This window comes from Budorcas taxicolor, chromosome 6 (assembly GCF_023091745.1).
Source record: "Budorcas taxicolor isolate Tak-1 chromosome 6, Takin1.1, whole genome shotgun sequence".
Classification (NCBI taxonomy): Eukaryota; Metazoa; Chordata; class Mammalia; order Artiodactyla; family Bovidae; genus Budorcas; species Budorcas taxicolor.
The window spans coordinates 112,817,305-112,836,458 of NC_068915.1; the positions used below are offsets into that span (position 1 = coordinate 112,817,305).

At 48.3% G+C, this 19,154-nt stretch overlaps 1 protein-coding gene across 1 annotated transcript in view; it reads left to right on the forward strand.

Annotated features, from left to right (window-relative positions):
- Positions 1-19,154, forward strand: part of LOC128049769 (epididymis-specific alpha-mannosidase-like) — a 59,936-nt gene that overhangs the window by 22,695 nt on the left and 18,087 nt on the right. The window contains exons 7-8 of the mRNA XM_052642082.1: positions 5,968-6,166; positions 9,248-9,438. Coding sequence (XP_052498042.1) covers positions 5,968-6,166; positions 9,248-9,438 — 390 coding nt within the window. The remainder of the gene's footprint in view (positions 1-5,967; positions 6,167-9,247; positions 9,439-19,154) is intronic.

Genomic DNA, 19,154 nt, shown 5'->3' on the forward strand with positions numbered 1-19,154 from the left:
CACTGCACTGGATGAGACTTGAGCCCTAGGTCGAGCTAGCAATAAACCCCTTTATGCTTTTGCATTGCTGTGGATGTCTTATTCTCTCAGTTTTGGGGACTCGGACACTGGGCATAACAACTGAATCATGTGGTAGCTCTATCATTAGTTTTTCAAGGAACCTCCACACTGGTTTCCATAACTGCTGAAACAATTTACTTTCAAATCAACAGTGCATGAATGTTTAAATTTCTCCTTATCCTGATGTACATTGGTTGTTTCTTTTCACTTAGACAATAGCCATTCTAATAGGTGTGAGGTGGTACCTCTGTGTGGTTTTGATTTGTTCAGCATCTTTTCCTGTGTCTGTTGGCATCTTCATGTCTCCTTGGACAAATATCTATTCAGGACCTCTGCCTATTTTTTTTACCTGGATTGTTTTCATTATTACTACTAATCTTTTTTTCTTTTTTAATGGAAGTCTTTGAAAAGACCAAACTTATTATTTTGGTCTTTTATTTATTTTTTTTTATTTTACTTTACAATACTGTATTGATTTTGCCATACATCAACATGAATCCACCAGAGGTGTACACGTGTTCCCCATCCTGAACCCCCCCAACTCCTCCCTCCCCATACCATCCCTCTGGGTCATCCCAGTGCACCAGCCCCGAGCATCCTGTATCCTGCAATGAACCTAGACTGGCGATTCATTTCTTATATGATATTATACATGTTTCAGTGCCATTCTCCCAAACCATCCCACCCTCTCCCTCTCCCTCAGAGTCCAAAAGACTGTTCTATACATCTGTGTCTCTTTTGCTGTCTCGCATACAGGGTTATCATTACCATCTTTCTAAATTCCATATATATGTGTTAGTATAATGTATTGGTGTTTTTCTTTCTGGCTTACTTCACTCTGTATAATAGGCTCCAGTTTCATCCACCTCATTAGAACTGATTCAAATGTATTCTTTTTAATGGCTGAGTAATACTCCATTTTGTATATGTACCACAGCTTTCTTATCCATTCATCTGCTGATAGACATCTACGTTGCTTCCATGTCCTGGCTATTATAAACAGTGCTGCGATGAACATTGGGATACATGTGGCTCTTTCAATTCTGGTTTCCTCAGTGTGTATGCCCAGCAGTGGGATTGTGGGGTCATAAGGCAGTTCTATTTCCAGTTTTTTAAGGAGTCTCCACACTGTTCTCCATAGTGGCTGTACTAGTTTGCATTCCCACCAACAGTAAGAGGGTTCCCTTTTCTCCACACCCTCTCCAGCATTTATTGCTTGTAGGCTTTTGGATCACAGCCATTCTGACTGGTGTGACATGGTACCTCATTGTGGTTTTGATTTGCATTTCTCTGATAATGAGTGATGTTGAGCATCTTTTCATGTGTTTGTTAGCCATCTGTATGTCTTCTTTGGAGAAATGTCTGTTTAGTTCTTAGGCCCATTTTTTGATTGGGTCGTTTATTTTTCTGGAATTGAGCTTTAGGAGTTGCTTGTATATTTCTGAGATTAGTTGTTTGTCAGTTACTTCATTTGCTACTATTTTCTCCCATTCAGAAGGCTGTCTTTTCACCTTGCTTATAGTTTCCTTTGTTGTGTAGAAGCTTTTAATTTTAATTAGATCCCATTTGTTTATTTTTGCTTTTATTTCCAGTATTCTGGGAGGTGGGTCATAGAGGATCCTGCTGTGATTTATGTAGGAGAATGTTTTGCCTATGTTCTCTTCTAGGAGTTTTATAGTTTCTGGTCTTACGTTTAGATCTTTAATCCATTTTGAGTGTATTTTTGTGTATGGTGTTAGAAAGTGATCTAGTTTCATTCTTTTACAAGTGATTGACCAGTTTTCCCAGCACTGATCTATATGTGTTCTTACATACTTTGTGTATTATACCTTTTCAGATTTATGACTTGCAAATGTTTCTTTTCATAGGCTGTCTTTATTTATGAAGTTTCTTTGCTGTGCAGAAGCTTTTAGTTTGATGTAGTCTTACTTGTTTATTATTCTCTATGTTCTCTTTCCATGTGATGTCAAATCCAAAAACTCATCATCAAGATTGATGATGAGGAATTTACAGTGTATGTTTTCTTCTGGAAGCCCTTGTAGTTCCAGGAGTTACAATCAAGTCTTTAATTAGCTTGACTTACTGTTTGAGTACCATGTCCGGCAGTGGTCCAACCTCATTCTACACCTGAGGATGTTCAGTTTTCATAAGACCATTTCCAGTAGAAGATGTCCTTTCCCCAGTTTATATTCTTGCCCTTTTGCTTTAATGTGATTACCATATACACACAGCTTTATTTCTGAGCTCTCTATTCTATCCCATTGATCTATCTGTATCTTTTATTGTCGGTACCAGACTATTTAGATTGCTATGACTTTGCAGTGAAGTATGAAATCAGGGTGTACGATGCTTCTGGTTTTGTTTTTCTTACTAAAGATTGCTCTGACCACTCATGGTCTTTGTGGTTCCCATAAATTTTAGGATTGGTTGTTCTGTTTCTGTGAAAAACGTCATTGGAATTTTAAAAGGTTTTGCCTTGAATCTGTAAATTGCTTTGGAAAACGCAGCCCTCCTCTTGCAGTCATGAGCTCAGAATATTTTCCCACTTAACTCGTGTCTTCCTCCATTTTGATCATCACAGCGTCGTCTAGTTTTCAGTGTGTAGGGCTGTCACCATCTCCGTGAAACATATTCTTAGGCATTTTACCTTTCTGATGGAACTATCAAGAGGATTGCTTCCTTCACTTCTCTTTCTGATGGTTTGTTGTTAGTATGTGGAAACACTAGTCAGCAGGTGACTGTGTCTGTTTATGTTCTATCCTGCAACTTTACTGCTGTTATTCACTTAAGATTAATGCAGCCACTATGGAGAACAGTGTGGAGATTCCTTTAAAAAAACTGGAAATAGAACTGCCATACGACCCAGCAATCCCACTTCTGGGCATACACACTGAGGAAACCAGAATTGAAAGAGACACGTGTACCCCCGTGTTCATCACAACACTGTTTACAATAGCCAGGACATGGAAGCAACCTAGATGTCCATTGGCAGACGAATGGATAAGAAAGCTGTGGTACATATATACAATGCACTATTACTCAGCCATTAAAAAGAATACATTTGAATCAGTTCTAATGAGGTGGATGAAACTGGAGCCTATTATACAGAGTGAAGTAAGTCAGAAAGAAAAACACCTATACAGTATACTAAAACATATATATTGAATTTAGAAATATGGTAATGATGACCCTGTATGCAAGACAGCAAAGAGACACAGATGTATAGAACAGTCTTTTGGACTCTGAGGGAGAGGGCAAGGGTGGGATGGTTTGGGAGAATGGATTAAAACATGTATATTATCATATGTGAAACGGATTGCCAGTCCAGGTTCAATGCATGATACAGGGTGCTGGGGGCTGGTGCACTGGGATGACCCAGAGGGATGGGATGGGGAGGGAGGTGGGAGGGGGGTTCAGGATGGGGAACACATGTACACCCGTGGTAGATTCTTGTCAATGTATGGCAAAACCAATACAATATTGTAACGTAATTAGCCTCCAATTAGAATAAATAAATTTATATTTTAAAAAATTTTAAGATTTGTCTCTAGGGTTTTCTATAGTCACTATTTTTATGACATCATTACAGCAGCCATTAGTGAGAATTTTATTTCTTCTGTTCTGATTTCCATGCTTTTTCATTACTAATTGCTGCAGCTCTGATTTATAATACCACATTAAATAAGTGGTGAGTGGGATCATCCTTGTCTTTTTCCTGATCTCCTGGGAATAGTTTTGCCTTTTCTTCCTTGAGTTGGTGTTAGCTGTCAGTTTGTCACATATGGCCTCTACTATGTTGAGGTAATTTTCATCCACACCCACTTTGAGGAGAGTTTTTATCACAAATGGAATTTGAATTTTGTCTTATGCCTTTTCTGCATCTGTTGAGATGATCATATAATTTTTATCTCACATTTTCTCACTGATTGATTGAAGGATGTTGATCGATCCTTACATTCCTGGAATAAATTCCTTGCATTTTGCTTTATGATGATGCAATATCGTCTTCAATACTGTTGATTTTGTTTGTTATTATATGTTGAGGATTTTTGCATCTATGTTCCTAGGATACATTCAGCTATAATTTTCTTTTCTTGAGGCTTCTTTGCCTGGTTTGGTGTCAGGGTAATCTTGGCATTGTAAAATTATATTGAAACCTTTCAGTCCCCTTCTAGTTTGTAAAAGAGACCAAAAAGGATTTGTATTCCCGAATCCTTGATGGCAATACCAGACCAGCTTACCTGCCTCCTGAGAAATTTGTATGCAGGTCAAAAGCAACAGTTAGAACCGGACATGGAACAATGGACTGGTTCCAAACTGGGAAAGGAGTAAATCAAGGCTGTATATTGTCACCCCGCTCATTTAACTTATATGAAGAGTACATCATGCACAATGCCAGACTGGATGAAGCACAAGCTGGAATCAAGATTGCCTGGAGAAATATCAGTAACTTCAGATATGCAGATGGCACCACTCTTATGGAAGAAGTGAAGAGGAATTGAGGAGCTTCTTGAGGAAACTGAAAGAGGAGAGTGAAAAACCTGGCTTAAAACTCAACATTCAAAACACTAAGATCATGGCATCTGGTTCCCATCACTTCATGGCAAAGAGATGGGAAACAATGGAAACACTGAAGGACTTTACTTTATTGGGCTCCAAAATCACTGCAGATGGTGACCGCAGCCATGAAAATAAAAGATGCTTGATTCTTGGAAGAAAAGTTATCACCAACTTAGAAAGCATATTAAAAAGCTGAGACATTCCTTTGCCAACAAAGGTTCATCTAGTCAAAGCTATGGTTTTTCCAGTAGTCATGTATGGATATGAGAGTTGTACCATAAAGAAGGCTGAGCACTGAAGAATTGATGCTTTGGAACTGTGGTGTTGGAGACAACTTTTGAGATTCCCTTGGACTGCAAGGAGATCCAACCAGTCAATAGTAAAGGAAATCAGTCCTGAATATTCATTGGAAGGGCTTTTCTGAAGCTAAAGCTCCAACACTTTGGCCACCTGACGCAAAGACCTGACTCATTGGGGAAGACCTTTATGCTGGGAAAATTTGAAGGCAGGAGAAGGGGATGACAGAGGAGGAGATGGTTGAATGGCATCACCAACTCGATGCCATGAGTTTAAGTAAGGTCTGGGAGTTGGTGATAGGCAAGGAAGCCTAGTGTGGCGCAGTCCATGGGGGTCTCAAAAAGTTGGACACAAGCGAGTGATTGAACTGACTGAATAAGGATTTGTATAAATTCTTCAACATTCGATAGACCTCGGCACTGAATGTTGATCTTTGCTTTCTTGAGAAGTATTTGGATCCTGGCTCAGTTTGGTTCTAGTATCCATTTGTTCAGGCTTTCTATTTACACATAATTCAGACTGGGCAGGTTATATATTTCCAGAAATTTATCAGTTTTTCTACTTTGACATCTTTCTGAGGATGGGATTAAGGTCAGTAAATTCAAGCAAGCCATTCTGCTTTTTATTCTTGTTTAGTATCTTATCATAATCAAGCTTATTGATAACTAATAGCAGTGCTGGGATTCAAGAAATTGTCAGGAAATGGAATCTGTCAGACACAGAAAACCAAAACCTAAATCATCACACTTATGTGGAATTTTACAAAACCAGTCTCATAGAGAAAGAGATCAGATTTCGGCAGCCAAAGGTGGCCCTGGAGAGTGTGCAGAATTGGGGAATGTTGTGAAAGGGTACAAACCTGCAGCTGTAAGACAAGCCAGTGCTGGGGAAACACCCTCAACATGGCAGAGAGCAGACACACCCAGCACAGGGCCCGGGATCCGTGCCCGCCGTGGGGAGTGCGGGTGGTCATGGGGATAGGAGGGGCTCTCCCCGTGCAGGCTGGGCTCTGCACCCAGAAGGGCGTTGCTTCTGTCCCCGGGCCTGCAGGGATGTGACAGGCAGTTCTTCAACGCCTCACTGCAATTCACCAACATGGACCGTGTAATGGAGGAGGTCAACAAGTTCACATACCAGCACGGCATCTCGGTGCAGTACGCTACGCTGGGCAACTACTTCCAGGCTGTGCACGCTTACCAGCTCTCCTGGAAGGTCCGAGACCACCAAGACTTCCTGCCTTATTCCTCAGGTAGGAGCCTCTGGTGGGGGATCAGGGAGGGATTCGGTGCCAGGGAGGAAAGGGGCCCCCAAACTCAGTGCCTGCTCAGGCCTCTGCTTGGAGCCTGCTAGGGGCCCTGGGGGAGGTACAGGCCCTGACCCTCCTGCCTGACGCCCTCCACACTCTGCCCACTTCCTAGCTCCCAGAGCCTCTCACGGGGTCCACACGCAGCAGGTCCCGTCTCTGCCTTTTATTGCAGTGCTGCCGGAGGACTGGCCCGTGCCCACCTCCTCTTCCTGCAAAGCCCCAATTGTCCTGTAGTGTCGCCTCCTCTGATCCCCACGTGGTGCTTGTGGTAAAGAATCCACCTGCCAATGCAGGAGACGCAGGAGATGCAGGTTGGACCCCTGGGTAGGGAAGATCCCTCAGAGGAGGAAATGGCAACCCGCTCCAGGATTCTTGCCTGGGAAATCCCATGGACAGAGGAGCCTGGTGGGCTACAGTCCGTGGGGCCGCAGTGTCGGACACGACTGAGCATGCATGCATGCATGTCACCTCCTCCAGGAAGCCTTTCCTGACCTTAAGTCTCGATCGGCTGTCTCCTCTTCCCCTCAGGGCCCTGCTTTTCACCTATTGCCACAGAGGCATTATTGGGGGACCTTGTCTCCCACAAGCCTGTGTCCTGGAGACCAGGACGGGTTTGGCTGTGGCCGGCAAGGCTCAGGGTGAAAGGTTGTGGACTGAGCCTTGTGGTGGGTTGTGTGCACCATGGAACCATTCTGTGTCAGGAAAGCGGGGACGTTCATCTTGGTTAGCGCATCCAGTGTGAGAATGAAGTGAGATGAGGCGAGCCCTTAGCCTAGTGCCTGGGCCAGAGCCAGAGCTCAGCAGATGCAGCTGTTAACACTGACAGCAGCATCTCCATCCTGGGAGGCCAGGTGCCATCCTGGACATGCTGTGGGCACTCCATGCTGAGGAAGCTAGCCCGGGGCCTGATGCCCTGAAGGAAGCCCAGCATCAGTGCCTCTTCCCTGTCCAGCCCCACCCACCTCCAAGCAGACCCTCTAGAAGGTCCAGCTCCTCTATCTGTAAGCCAGACAGGAATTATTCACACACAGCCTCCCACTGACAGCTGGGGAAACAGAAATGCCCTCCACAGCCCAGTCCAGCCCTTGCTCAGGGCATCCACGGGGGATGGTGTTGGCCAAATTATTGAACATCTGATACCCTTACTGCAAAGAATGCCTGAAAACCTTGAAGAATCCTTGTTGTCCTGCTCCCCTTTTCCAAAAAAAAAGAGGAGCTGAGGGGTATCAGCATGGGGGGACCCCATGAACCAGGGCAGCCCAGGGACCCTGAGCAGGCCCTACCTCCCAGCCAGGTTTGCCCAGCCATAGGTCCACGGTGGGATTACTCAGCAGGACAGGTCATTTTAGAAGGGAGAGGTGAGGTGTCTGTCTCCATGGACAGTTAGGAGACCCAGGCTCACAGCAGCATCCACTGGCTGAACATCCTCCAGGGGACCAGGGTGCCTGAGCTGCGCCTCTCCAGGGCCTGTCCCCTGCCCACCCTCACCATTCAGCAGGCACAGTGTCTCAGCAGGGCTGGCCCCAGGCGGTGACTCAGATGCTCACCTGGGTTGAGCTCGCAGCTCCTGCCCCCACCGGCTTGGGTGGCTTTGGGTAAGTGACGTCTGAGGCTTGGTTTTATCATCCATAACATGGGTTTTCAGAGGACTGGAGGGACGCTCACATGGCAGTTCAAATACAACCTTCTCATTTCCTTCCCTTCCGAAGAGACAGCAGGATGGGCCTCCAGCTGCAGGGCTGGTTCCGGGCTGGGTGCCACCCTGACTGCCCCAGACCTGGATTTGCAGTGCCTCTCTGGCCTTGATCTTCTGCCTGAGTGGTGAGAAAGGGGAGCTATATACCTCTCAGGACACTTCCCTTAGGACCTCATCAGACTAGGGGAGGGCTGGCTCCTGGACTAGGTGAGAGGGGCTACAAGAATGTGGGTAGGGTTCCAACTGAGGTGGATGAGACACTGCTGTGTGGGCGTGGTCACACTTGAGGTGGGAGGAGATAGAGAATGTGGGCCTGGTTACAAGGAGGCAGGAAGGAGTGTCTGTGTCTGGGTGGGAAGGTATGCTGAAAGGTCCAGTGAAAAGCAAGGTGGGTGTGGCCACTTAGCCTTCCTCTAGAAAGGCACCATTTAGTCAGAGACTAAAGTTCAAGGAGGAGACTTGGTCCTGATCTGAGTGCAGGATTATCTTGGTAGCTTGGTCTAGTTGGGTCCCTGCTTAGAGCTGAGGCTGTGGTGAGCCGGTGCCTGACCTGTGTGCTCAGCTTCCGGGAGGAGCTGCGGAGGGCTCCTGTGTCTGGCCCCTCCAGCTGTAGCCTTTCCTCAGTCCTCCTGGCTTCCCTTCCTTGTCTAGCCAAGGTTCTCTGAGGGAAGAACAGAGAATGGAGGCACAACCCAGGCTGGGGAGGAGGCGGGAGGAGGGAACAGTCAGGAACCCTGAACCACCTGCTTAGACACATCCCAGCCCCAAGGTGCTCAGACTCTCTCCCCTTCCACCAGCCTCACACTCTGAGTCCAGGGTCAGGACAGAGGCTCCAGGGCTCTCCCAGCTCCCACCCTGCTGCCATCCTTCCCTGTTGAGCATCCAGAGAGAACTGCTGAAATGCATGCCTTCCAGGACCCACTTTTTCTCCAGAGGCACACAGGGGCTGCCAGCACTCCAGTTCTTCCCCTCTGGGTCCCTCAGCCCTCGCCCTCATCCCTCTCCCTCCTCCCCTGAGGTACTCAGGGCCTTTCCCCACAGGCCGTACCAAGGGTTCAGGTGCACACTGAATTCTTGTCATCACTGTGCTTCAGCGCCCGGACCTCAGCCCAGCCTGACCCTGCCAGCTGCGCAGCCATCCAGGGATCTTGTACCATTGCTGACCTGGCTGGACCAGGAGCCCTGAGATCACTCCTCTGCCCTAGGCTGTGTCCCTGGGGACCCAGGCAGATCTGTCTCTGACCTCATCTTCCTCAGCATTTCCCAGATGAGGCTCAGGGGCCTCCGTGGGCAGGACCTCACACCCACTACTGACCTTTTGCTTCTAGAAATATTTCACGCCTGGACCGGATTCTACGCCTCCCGAAGTGGTCTCAAGGGGCTGGCAAGGAGAGCCAGCGCTCTGCTGTACGCCGGGGAGTCCATGTTCACACGCTATGTGCTGTTGGCTCCCCACCGGTTCCTGGACCCGGCCTGGGGCCTGCAGCAGCTCCAGCAGCTCCGCTGGGCGGTCTCCGAGGTAACTCAATGCCTCCCAGAGACAGGACAGGATTGGATCCTGCTGGGCTGTGTGCTTCTCCCTCCCTAGGTCAACACACCTCCCAGTCCCTGGTCACTACAGGTCCACTTTACAGATGAGAATACTGAGGTCGCCTTGGTCACAAGACTTGTACATGTTGAAGCTGCCCCAAGGCTAGGACCATGGCCTGCCAGGGTTCAGCTTGTGGTTCAGTAAGATTCAGAGCCGGATTGACCCAGAGGGGAAAGGGCAAAGTGGAGTAGCACTGATGTCCAACGATCCAAGGCTGGGCTCAAATCTCAGCTCAGTTCTGTGACCTCAGGCTACTGAGTTTCCCTCTCTGAGCTTTGTTGCAGAAGCCAGTACTTGAGAAACCAAGCACCACACTCAGAGAGTTGGAGAAGTCAGGTTTACTATGCTGGCAGGCCTGGAGGAGTTAGCGCTCTAAGCTGTGATCCCCAAACAAAGGGGTTACAGAGTTTTTAAACATGGACAGGAATGACTCTGTGGGTTTGCAGGGGCTGGGAGATTGCAAAGAGCAGGACAAGAGTGAGTGAGATAAGATCCAGTTCCTAGTATTGTGAGTCCCCACTTTCTGAGACTACGTGACCTGCGTGATCCAGACTTTGCAAGGAGCAAGCTGAGTTACAGAGGCAGGAGGAGCAGGAGGTTATGTAAAACTTGAACTTATCCTCTGCATTCCCCCACCTGGTGATGCTTCTATCATTCATTGTAGAAAGCATCATCTCGTGTTTTGGTAGGATATTCAAAGCTCCCCATTGTTTAGGGGGTATATTGAGCTATTACCATTTGTAACTTTATGGACTCAATTCTAGAGGTTATGAGCTGGGTAATAGCACTGAGAATATGAGGGCCAAACAAGAGTGCCACAAAGAACATGAAAAGAGGACGGGTTTAAGGGAGAAGCCATGATGTCCAGCCCCATATGTGGTTCCAATGACCCCAGGAATTCGCTCGTTCCTCTCTCTTTTTCATCTTTCATTCCCTTAGATATTGGGCTGTGTCCCTGACTATTCCTGGTTGGTTTACATAAAAGCAGCAGTCTTTGTTCAAGAAGAGGCAGAGTCCTCCCTTTTCAGCTGTTAGTAAATCTAGTCCTCTCCTATTCTGTAAAGCCACCTTAGCCAGAGAATCTGTTTGGTCCTGTAAAGCCACTACAAGATTTGGCTGCTCTCTCAATGTTGTCTGTGAAGTCCTTGCATAGTGTATGGTAGGAGGTGGTTGATGAAACAATTCCTCCTGCTCCCGTACCTATCCCAGGAGTAATTGCCAGACCAGCTAGTAGAGGTATAGACTGGATGGCTCTTTTTGACCATGTCTTTGCTGCCAGAGGTAAGGTGGAAGTCTGGCTGTTAGGGGCAATATTCATCGGCGGAGTGAGGAAAGCTAAGATGCAGATACCCATCCAATTGACTGGTAGGCATAAGTAAGCATCTGTCCCACAAAGAAAAGGCCTTGATGGGGGCAGCACCATATTGTGTTTGTGGGAGGATGAGTGGGCCACTCACCTTTTAAAGGTTGATTACATTGGTCCCTGGCTAAATTGCCTACAGGTTCAGTTCCTGCATTATTTGTAAAGCATTCTGGAGCCTTTTGAGTTAACTCAGTCGTCCTTAAGACTGGCCCTTGTAAGGGTGAACACATGGGAGGTCCCATGGCTGTGGCATTAGTCAATGGCATGGCTGTGGCATTAGTCAATGGTACTGGTGGAGCTAAGCACCGTGGCGCTCCTTAGGATAAGCAAAGCCAGCAATCCCTGACCAGCTGGAGGATGGTGTCTTTGAGAAGGCGATGGGTTGCATTGAGAACCTGGTACAGACGAGGGTCTAAAGGGGAGTTTACTCTGTAACCTGAGTCATACTGAGAGCCTGAGTTTTCAGGGCAAAGTCGGTCTGTGATTTTGTCTGTCTGCATTATGGTTGCTGTCCAGTAGGTTTTTCCATTTATTTGCAGACACACCTGTTCTCTTTTATTACGTCTGTGTGGTGTTTGTGGGTAAAGGGAGGCATGGGGGCATGATGGCAATGGCATGGTATCATGATACCCCTGGGGCTTGGACCACCTGGGAAAGGTAGCAGCAATGGGGGACATGAATGGAGAACATTTTGGTGCCCAGGCCTCTGGATATACGTCACATGGTTAAGAAGGCAGTAGGTGACCAACCTATAGGATTGGCTATCTATACATTGTTCAAGCTGATGATTAAGGAAGCAGTTTTTCAAGGGTTGACTGTAATGTTGACCGGTGCGTGATGGGTAAGGAATGGCACCATCTGTTACAGCAAGGGACAGAAAAAGGTTGCAAAGCAGCCTGCACATAACAGATAACTGAACACTAGCAAAAGGTTTTCTCCCCATCTTTGGGTTGTCATGGCTATAGCAACTGAGCCTATCGTGAAGGGGGTCAGCTATACTGTGAGTGATTTAGTTAGTAGGGAGAATTGATCATAAGAGACGTGATCTCTGAGGCTTCCCACTCAGTGAGATAACAGACAGCCAACTGCAGCTTCTGACCCAAATCCCAGTCCTGGAGTGCGACTGAAGCTAGTCCTGGAGTGAAGAGCACAGCAATAACTCCAATCAGGGATAAAGACCAAGGTTGACAGTGAAAATCCATTGATATTTTGATAGCCAGATCCTCAAGCTTCCACCGGGGGTGACCAGTCAGCTGTCGGAGTGTGGCTGGAACAATCCTCAAGCTTCTGCTGTGCGTTGACTAGTCAGCTTCTGAAGTGGCTAGGGCAGAGCTCAGCGCCCTTTGTGGGTGAGGGCCACTGTATTTGGAACCGACCTTGAGGGGATTTTCAGAGTCCTGAACTGCTTTCCAAATGTCCTCATCACAGGAAGCCACTGCTTGACTCTGGTGTGGGGGATCCAAGGGATGAAGTCTGTAACTTTAAGAGCAGTAAGGGTTGCCAGGACAATAGTGGGAGGGCCTGCCCGATCTTGTGGAAGTGGTTCTTTTTCCAGTCTTTAACCCATAGCTCATCTTCGGGCTGATAGAGATGAATCCAATTGCCTGAAGGGATGGGGGTCCCTTCTAAGCTTTCTTGGGCTATATGGTGGAAGACTTTTCCCAGAGCCTGGATGTGTCAGTACACCTCCAGGTCAGCTGGTTGTTGGGGGTTTCCCTTGAGTTTTCCTATCACTGGGGGCATTTTCCCATATAAGATCTCAAGGAGAGAATTGCCTGAGGACCACAAGATACATCTGACTCAGACTAAGGCTAGCGGCAACATGTCGACCCTCGATAACTGAGTCTCCTGACAGTGTTTGGCTAATGTAGTCCTGAGGGTCCGATTCATGTGCTCAGCTTTCCCTGAGCTCTGTGGCCTGTAAGTGGTGGGACCCTTCCATTCGATTCCCAGTGTCCTGGATAAAGTTTGCATTATCAGACACAAAAGCTGGCCCATCGTCAGACCCTATGGAGCGAGGCAGCCTGTATCTCAGGATTATGTCTCTTAGTAGGGCCTTGGACACTTCTTGTGTCTGTCCAGTGCGTGTGGGGTAGGCTTCAGCCCATTCCTAGTAGGTGCAGACTACCACAGGTAAATACTAATAACCCCTATACTGCTTGACTTCAGTAAAGTCCACTTCTAGATCTTCAAAGGGCAGAGTCCCAACAATCTGCACCTCTGGGTTAGGGCTTGGTCCTTGGCTGACGTTGTTTTGTGTACAAATCACACCTCTAGTACTGATCTGGGCACACAGGATCGGGAGCTTAAAAATGAAACAGTAGCAGCTCAGTAAGCTCTCCAGCACAGTTTTTCCTAAATGAGTTGTCTCATGATGTTGTTTTACCAGCTGGACTGCATGATTGCTGGGGACGAGTCTTTGGTCTGGGAGCGCCCACCAGCCCGCCTTTTCTTTCATTCCTCCATCATTTAGAGCCCATTGGTCTTCTTTCTTCGTATATCTCAGGTACAGAGGCATTTCTGGTGCCAAGAAGACCTTAAAGGTGGCCTCAGGGCTGACTCTGGGGATCGGTTGGGTCGCTGCCTCCCTGGCTGCCTGGGCAGCCGACCAATTTTCCTTTGCTGATTGGATCAGTTCCTCGCTGACGGCCTTTACAATGGATGACTGCTATTTGGAAAGGCTTCCAGACTGTGTCTAACAACTAAAGGATTTCTTTTTTGTTTTTAATCTCCTTTCCCCTGCTGTCAATAGTCCCCTTTCTTTATAAATGGCTTCATGTACACGTAGAATATCCAAGGCATACCTTGTATCAGTATAGATGCTGACTCATCTCCCTTTGGTGTGCCTTAGCACCTGGGCGAATGCCCGTAGCTCAGCCCGTTGTGCTGACCACCCTTGTGGCAAGGCCTCAGCCTTCACTTTCTCGGCAGTTGTTGTTACGGCAGAGCCTTCTTCGTGCTGCCTTTCTTGGATGAAACTGCTTTTGTCAGTGAGCAGTTCCAGTTCTGGGTTCTGGAGGGGAAGATCCATCAGGTCCGGCCTGCTCGAGTGAATTTCATCTGTGACCTCCTTGTAGTTATGGTCGGGGGTTCCCACTTACACAGGTAAAATGGTGGCAGAGTTCAGCGTCCGCACAGTCTCGAGTTGTACCTGTTTGTTTTCCCAGAGCTGTCCTTTATAGTGAATCATCCTAGAGTTGGTCAGTCACTTATGGCCCTGGCTGTTCATCAGGGCAGTAACAACATGGGGAACCTTTACTTTCATATTTTGTCCTAGAGTAAGCTTATCTGCTTCTCTGGCCAAAATCACAGTGGCAGCTAATGCCCGGAGGCATGGTGGCCATCCCACATTCGCTGGACCCAGTCGCTTTGACAGGTATGTGGCCGGGCACTCCCGTGGCCTAACTGTTTGTGTGAGGAGCCCCACTGCAGTGCAATTTTTCTCATGTACAAGGAGGTTAAAGTCCTGTGTCACATTTGGCAGCCCTGATGCAGGAACAGTGGTCTAGAGTCTCTTTATCTCCTTGAAGGTCTTTTCCTGTTAAGGTTGCCACTCCAGGGGGTCCTTACCACTCTGTTGTGGCTTTCAACAAAGGCTTGGCAATTTCAGAGAAACTCAGTATCCAGATCCAGCAGAATCCAGCCCGAGGAACTCACGGACTTCTTTCTTGGTGTTCTGCCGAGGTAGTGAGCAGATGGCCTGCTTCCTCTCCGGTCCCAGTGCCCGATGCCCTTTTCAGATGGCAATCCCCAGGTACTTGACTTCCTATATACAGATGTGACCTTTTCCATGACATCTTGTACCCTGTGCTGGAAAGAAAAGTCAACAGGGATTTGGTGCCTTTCCAGCAATCCCCTGGGTGAGACTGGCTAGCCACAGGACATCCACATACTGGAGCAGGGTGCAATTGAAAGTTTCTCTGTAAAAGGCAGCAAGGTCTTCAGCCAGGGCTTTACCAAACAGGGTAGGTGAGTTTTTGAAGCCTTGTGGCAGTCGGGTCCAAGTCAGCTGTGTCTTCCTCCCAGTAGGCGGGTCTTCCCTTTCAAAGGCAAAGAAGGGCTGGCTGGCAGGCTGGTGAGAGCCAGAGCCAGAAGGATGTAGCCTTGTGATCGAAGCAGGTGAACCAGCCTGTGTGAGAGGGCAAGAGACGCAGGAGAAGGTAGGGATCTGGGACCACTGGATGGATGGTGACCACTGCACTGGTGATGTCACAGAGGCCCTGGACGGGGCGGTAGTCATTCCTTCCAGACTCTTTGACTGGTAAGAGCGGGGTGTTCCAGGGACACTGACATTCCGTTAGGATCTCGGCACCTTGTAGGCACTGGATGTGGTCCCGAATTCCCAGGCATGCCTCCTGTAGGTACTGGATATTATTTGTAACAAGAGCGGCTCCTGGCCTCAGGTCCACTACAATGGAGGCATTGTTTGTAGCCAAACCTGGGGATTTCTTCTCTTCCCAGACATCAGAGATTTCTATTAGCAAGCTGGTGGGATTTATTTTTTCCCTCCGTAAGTTGCAGAGATTCCATTCATCTTCCCTGGGCATAGTCACGGCCTTCATCAGAGCTGATTGGCTCCCCAGAGTGAGGCTCGCAGGCTTTCCAGGGGCAAAGGTGATTTGTGCCCCCAGGTTTGTCAGTAAGTCTCTACCCAGCCAGGGAATGGGGCGTTCAGGTAAGTAGAGAAATTCATGAGTCACCAGATGGCCCCCTAGCTGACACGAATGGGCCTTGCAAACTGAGCAGGCTGCCATGTCCCTGTGGCCCCAGCAATAGCTGCTGTTCGGCCTGTGAGGGGAGCCAGAGGTGTGGTTACCATGGCGTGTTCAGCTCCAGCATCTGCCATAAAAGTCATTGATTGGCTTCCTACTTTCATCGTGACCAGGATTAGCGAGCTCTGTCTTCCTTAGTCTGATTCTGCTCCAGCCAGGCCAACAAGGTTATGGAGAGCCAGCTCAGGCTGGTACCTTTCTTTTTGGATTGACCAAACTTCTTCGGCCCTTTAGATGTCCTCTGTGACTGTGGCACTCAATCCTGCAGAGGCCAGTCTCTTTGCAATGCACTGGTCGTGGTGTAGAGCTGGTCTCTTCTTAGTTTCCCCTTTCCGTGAGGGAACATTCTGTTTCGCTTGATCTGAGCTCCTCAATGATGCTGCTAGCAGGGCTGCTTTCTGTTTCATTAATTTATCTGATTCTCGTTGGGCTTCATGGTCTAGGTTCACAAAGACTTTATTTGCTACCTCCAGTCGGTGTGAGGGGTTCATCCCAGTGAAGCCTTCCAGCTTTTGGAGCTTTCGCTGGGTGTCTGCACAGGATTGAGCCACAAGGGCAGCGTTAATCATCGGTTGATTCTCTATTGTCTCGGGGACGAATAGGTTGTATGTCCGGAATGCTTCACACAGTTTTTCGTAGAAATTGGTGGGAATTTCATCTGCTTTTTTGGACGGGTGTTGTAATTTTGGACATATTAGTGGGCTTTTTGGCTCCTGCTTGAAATCCATGTAGAAAGGTATCACAGTAGTGACCCAGGGTTTCTTATCCTTCTCTGAAATTGAAATCCCAACTAGGCCTCATCTCTGGCATCAATTCTCATGCCCATCCTTCGGCATCTGAGACCTCTGTGGATACTTGTCCTCGGAGCCATTTTTGGGCATCTGTTGAGATGAGTCACCTTTCTTCAGTGGTGAAGAGAGACATAAGGGACTGGTGACAGTCATCCCATGTAGGCTGACGGGCGTGGAAAATGGACCCTAGGAGGTCAGTCATAGCCAGTGGTTTATCAGAGTATGCTGGGTTATGGTGTTTCCAGTTGAGGAGATCAGTAGGGCTGAAAGGCTGGTGATAACAGGAGGGAGCATCCAGGCTGGACTGAGCCTCATCCACTTGTTGAGGACGCTGAGTTTCTTGCAGTGGTGTCTCATGGGCTGTGGCCAGCTGGTTAGTTTGTTTGGCCAAACGGAGCCACTTCCCTACTGGCTCAGGGCTGGAGTCTTGCTCATGAGGTGGTGCGGAGGACATGGAGGGAGGTGCACTGTCTGGCAATGGGTCTGGTGCTGACTGTGCCGGGGCATCTGGAGTCAGGGGAATGTATGGCGGGGGTAGCTGTGGGTCTTTCACTGGATCTCCCTGGAATATATGTTTTTTCTCTTCTTCTTTCTTTTTCTGAGTTCTGGTTGGGGAACAAATACCCTACTCTGTCCCTATCCGTTCATGCAAAATTTTGCCCATGGGGGCAGGATCTGTGCTATTAGAAGCCAGGGTTCTATGTATGGGGGCTTCCTTGGTGGCTCAGAGGGTAAAGCATCTGCCTGCAATGCAGGAGACCTGGGTTCAATCCCTGGATCAGGAAGATCCTCTGGAGAAGGAAATGGCAACCCACTTTGGTACCCTTTCCTGTAAAATCCCATGGATAGAGAAGCCTGGAGTCCCAGTGACCTCCTGGTTCACTGCTTGGACAGTGGGAAGGTCAGGATTGCCCTCTGGCAGCCATCCAACATCAAAGCATAGCCAACTGAGCTCACATAAGTTAAGTTTCCTGGGGGTCATCTTGACTCTGTAATCTCCTGCAAAGCCCTTCTTAAAGTTCTTTATCATGCAATTTAATACTGTTGCTTTAGAGGAACTGCCACCTATGTTGACAAGTGTAATCTACCTGGCAGGATTTTGAGGAAAACCTAATCTCTTACCTGTCAGCTCAAGGAGTCAGTCAACAGAAGAAAAACCAGTAACTAATAATTTCTCCCTTACTGTATATCCCTCCCTGAGTCAGTGGTGCAAAGACAAGCAAGGGTGGGTGGCCCATCAAAAGAGAATGCCATTCAGGTGACTGCTTGGCTGCGTCCCTGGGGGGAACTTAGGTGCCTCTTAGCATTGGCAGATCAGTATACGCCCCTGATCCAGTTCTGTCTCACAATGAGGAACTGGGTCCCTCAGAGCAGACACCGCCTTAAGCCACATGAGGTCACCACGGAACCGCAAGTTAGGGCCCACACGGACTCCGTAGCCATGAAGGCTGTGAAGCCACGCAATTGAGCCGGAAGCACAAGCGAATCACATTCATTCACATTCCTGTCTCATCCTCCTGGCTGCTCTCTTGAGGGAGATTTAAGGTGCCTCTGAACTTTGGCAGGTCTGTATAAACTGCCAACCCAGACCAGCCCCACAGGGAGGGATCAAATCCCCCACAGGCTGGCCCTGCCTTTCAGCCTTGTGAGGCCATCACAGAACTGCAGGTTTTGAATGCTCTCAGGCTCTGTAGTCCGAGGACTGCATAGCTCACTTCCACTTCCTTCAATCAGCAATCATGCATAGACAGTAATTCAAGAGGTTATCACAATACCTCCCTTCTCCTGAGTCCCCAGGTCTCCCTATCTGATGCTCGCTTCCTGGGATCTCCAAGGAGGTGATCAGTCTCCTCTTCTCCCCGTTAGGGTAGGGCCTAACTGGGGACTGGCCATGGGGCCTTACTTAATCCTGTGGCCGTTCCTGGTGAGTTGGTCCATTCCTCCAATGAGTCCGGTCAGGGCTCAGCCACCTGGAGAGTCAGAACGCTGGTCCGAAAGAGAACCCAGAATACCATCAAGTGGTGTGCCACCTCGTCCGTTTCGGGGCTCCTCCACTCCAACCCAGCTGAGCACCCAGTCTGGTGGCTCAGGGGATGGAATGGTTGCAATCTTGCTGGGGCCTCCAGAAATGTTGCAGAAACCGGTACTCGAGAAACCAAGCACCACACTCGGAGAGTTGGAGAACTCAGGTTTTCCAGAGGAGTTAACACTCCAAGCTCTGAACCCCGAACGCGGGGCATACAGAGTTTTTATACACAGTGACAATTAAGTGCATTTTCAGGGGGCTGGGTGATTGCAAAGAGCAGGACAAGAGTGAGTGAAATATGATCCAGTTCCTAGTATTGTGAGTCCCCACTTTCTGAGACTACATAACCTATATGATCCAGACGTTGCAAGGAGCATGCTGAGTTACAGGGGCAGAAGGAGCAGGAGGTTACGTAAAATTTTAACTTTTCCTCTTCCCCTAGGTCAGCATACCTCCCAGTCCCTGGTCACTACACGTCCACTTTATAGATGAGAGCACAAAGGTCGCCTTTGATCACAAGACACATGCATGATGAAGCTGCCCCAGGGCTAGGACCATGGCCTGCCTGGGTCAAGCTTGTGGTTAAGGAAGATATACAGCCAGATTGCCGCAGAGAGAAAAGGGCAAAGTGGAGTAGCATTGATGTCCAGCAATCCGATGCTGTGCTCAGATCTCAGCTCAGTTCTGTGAGC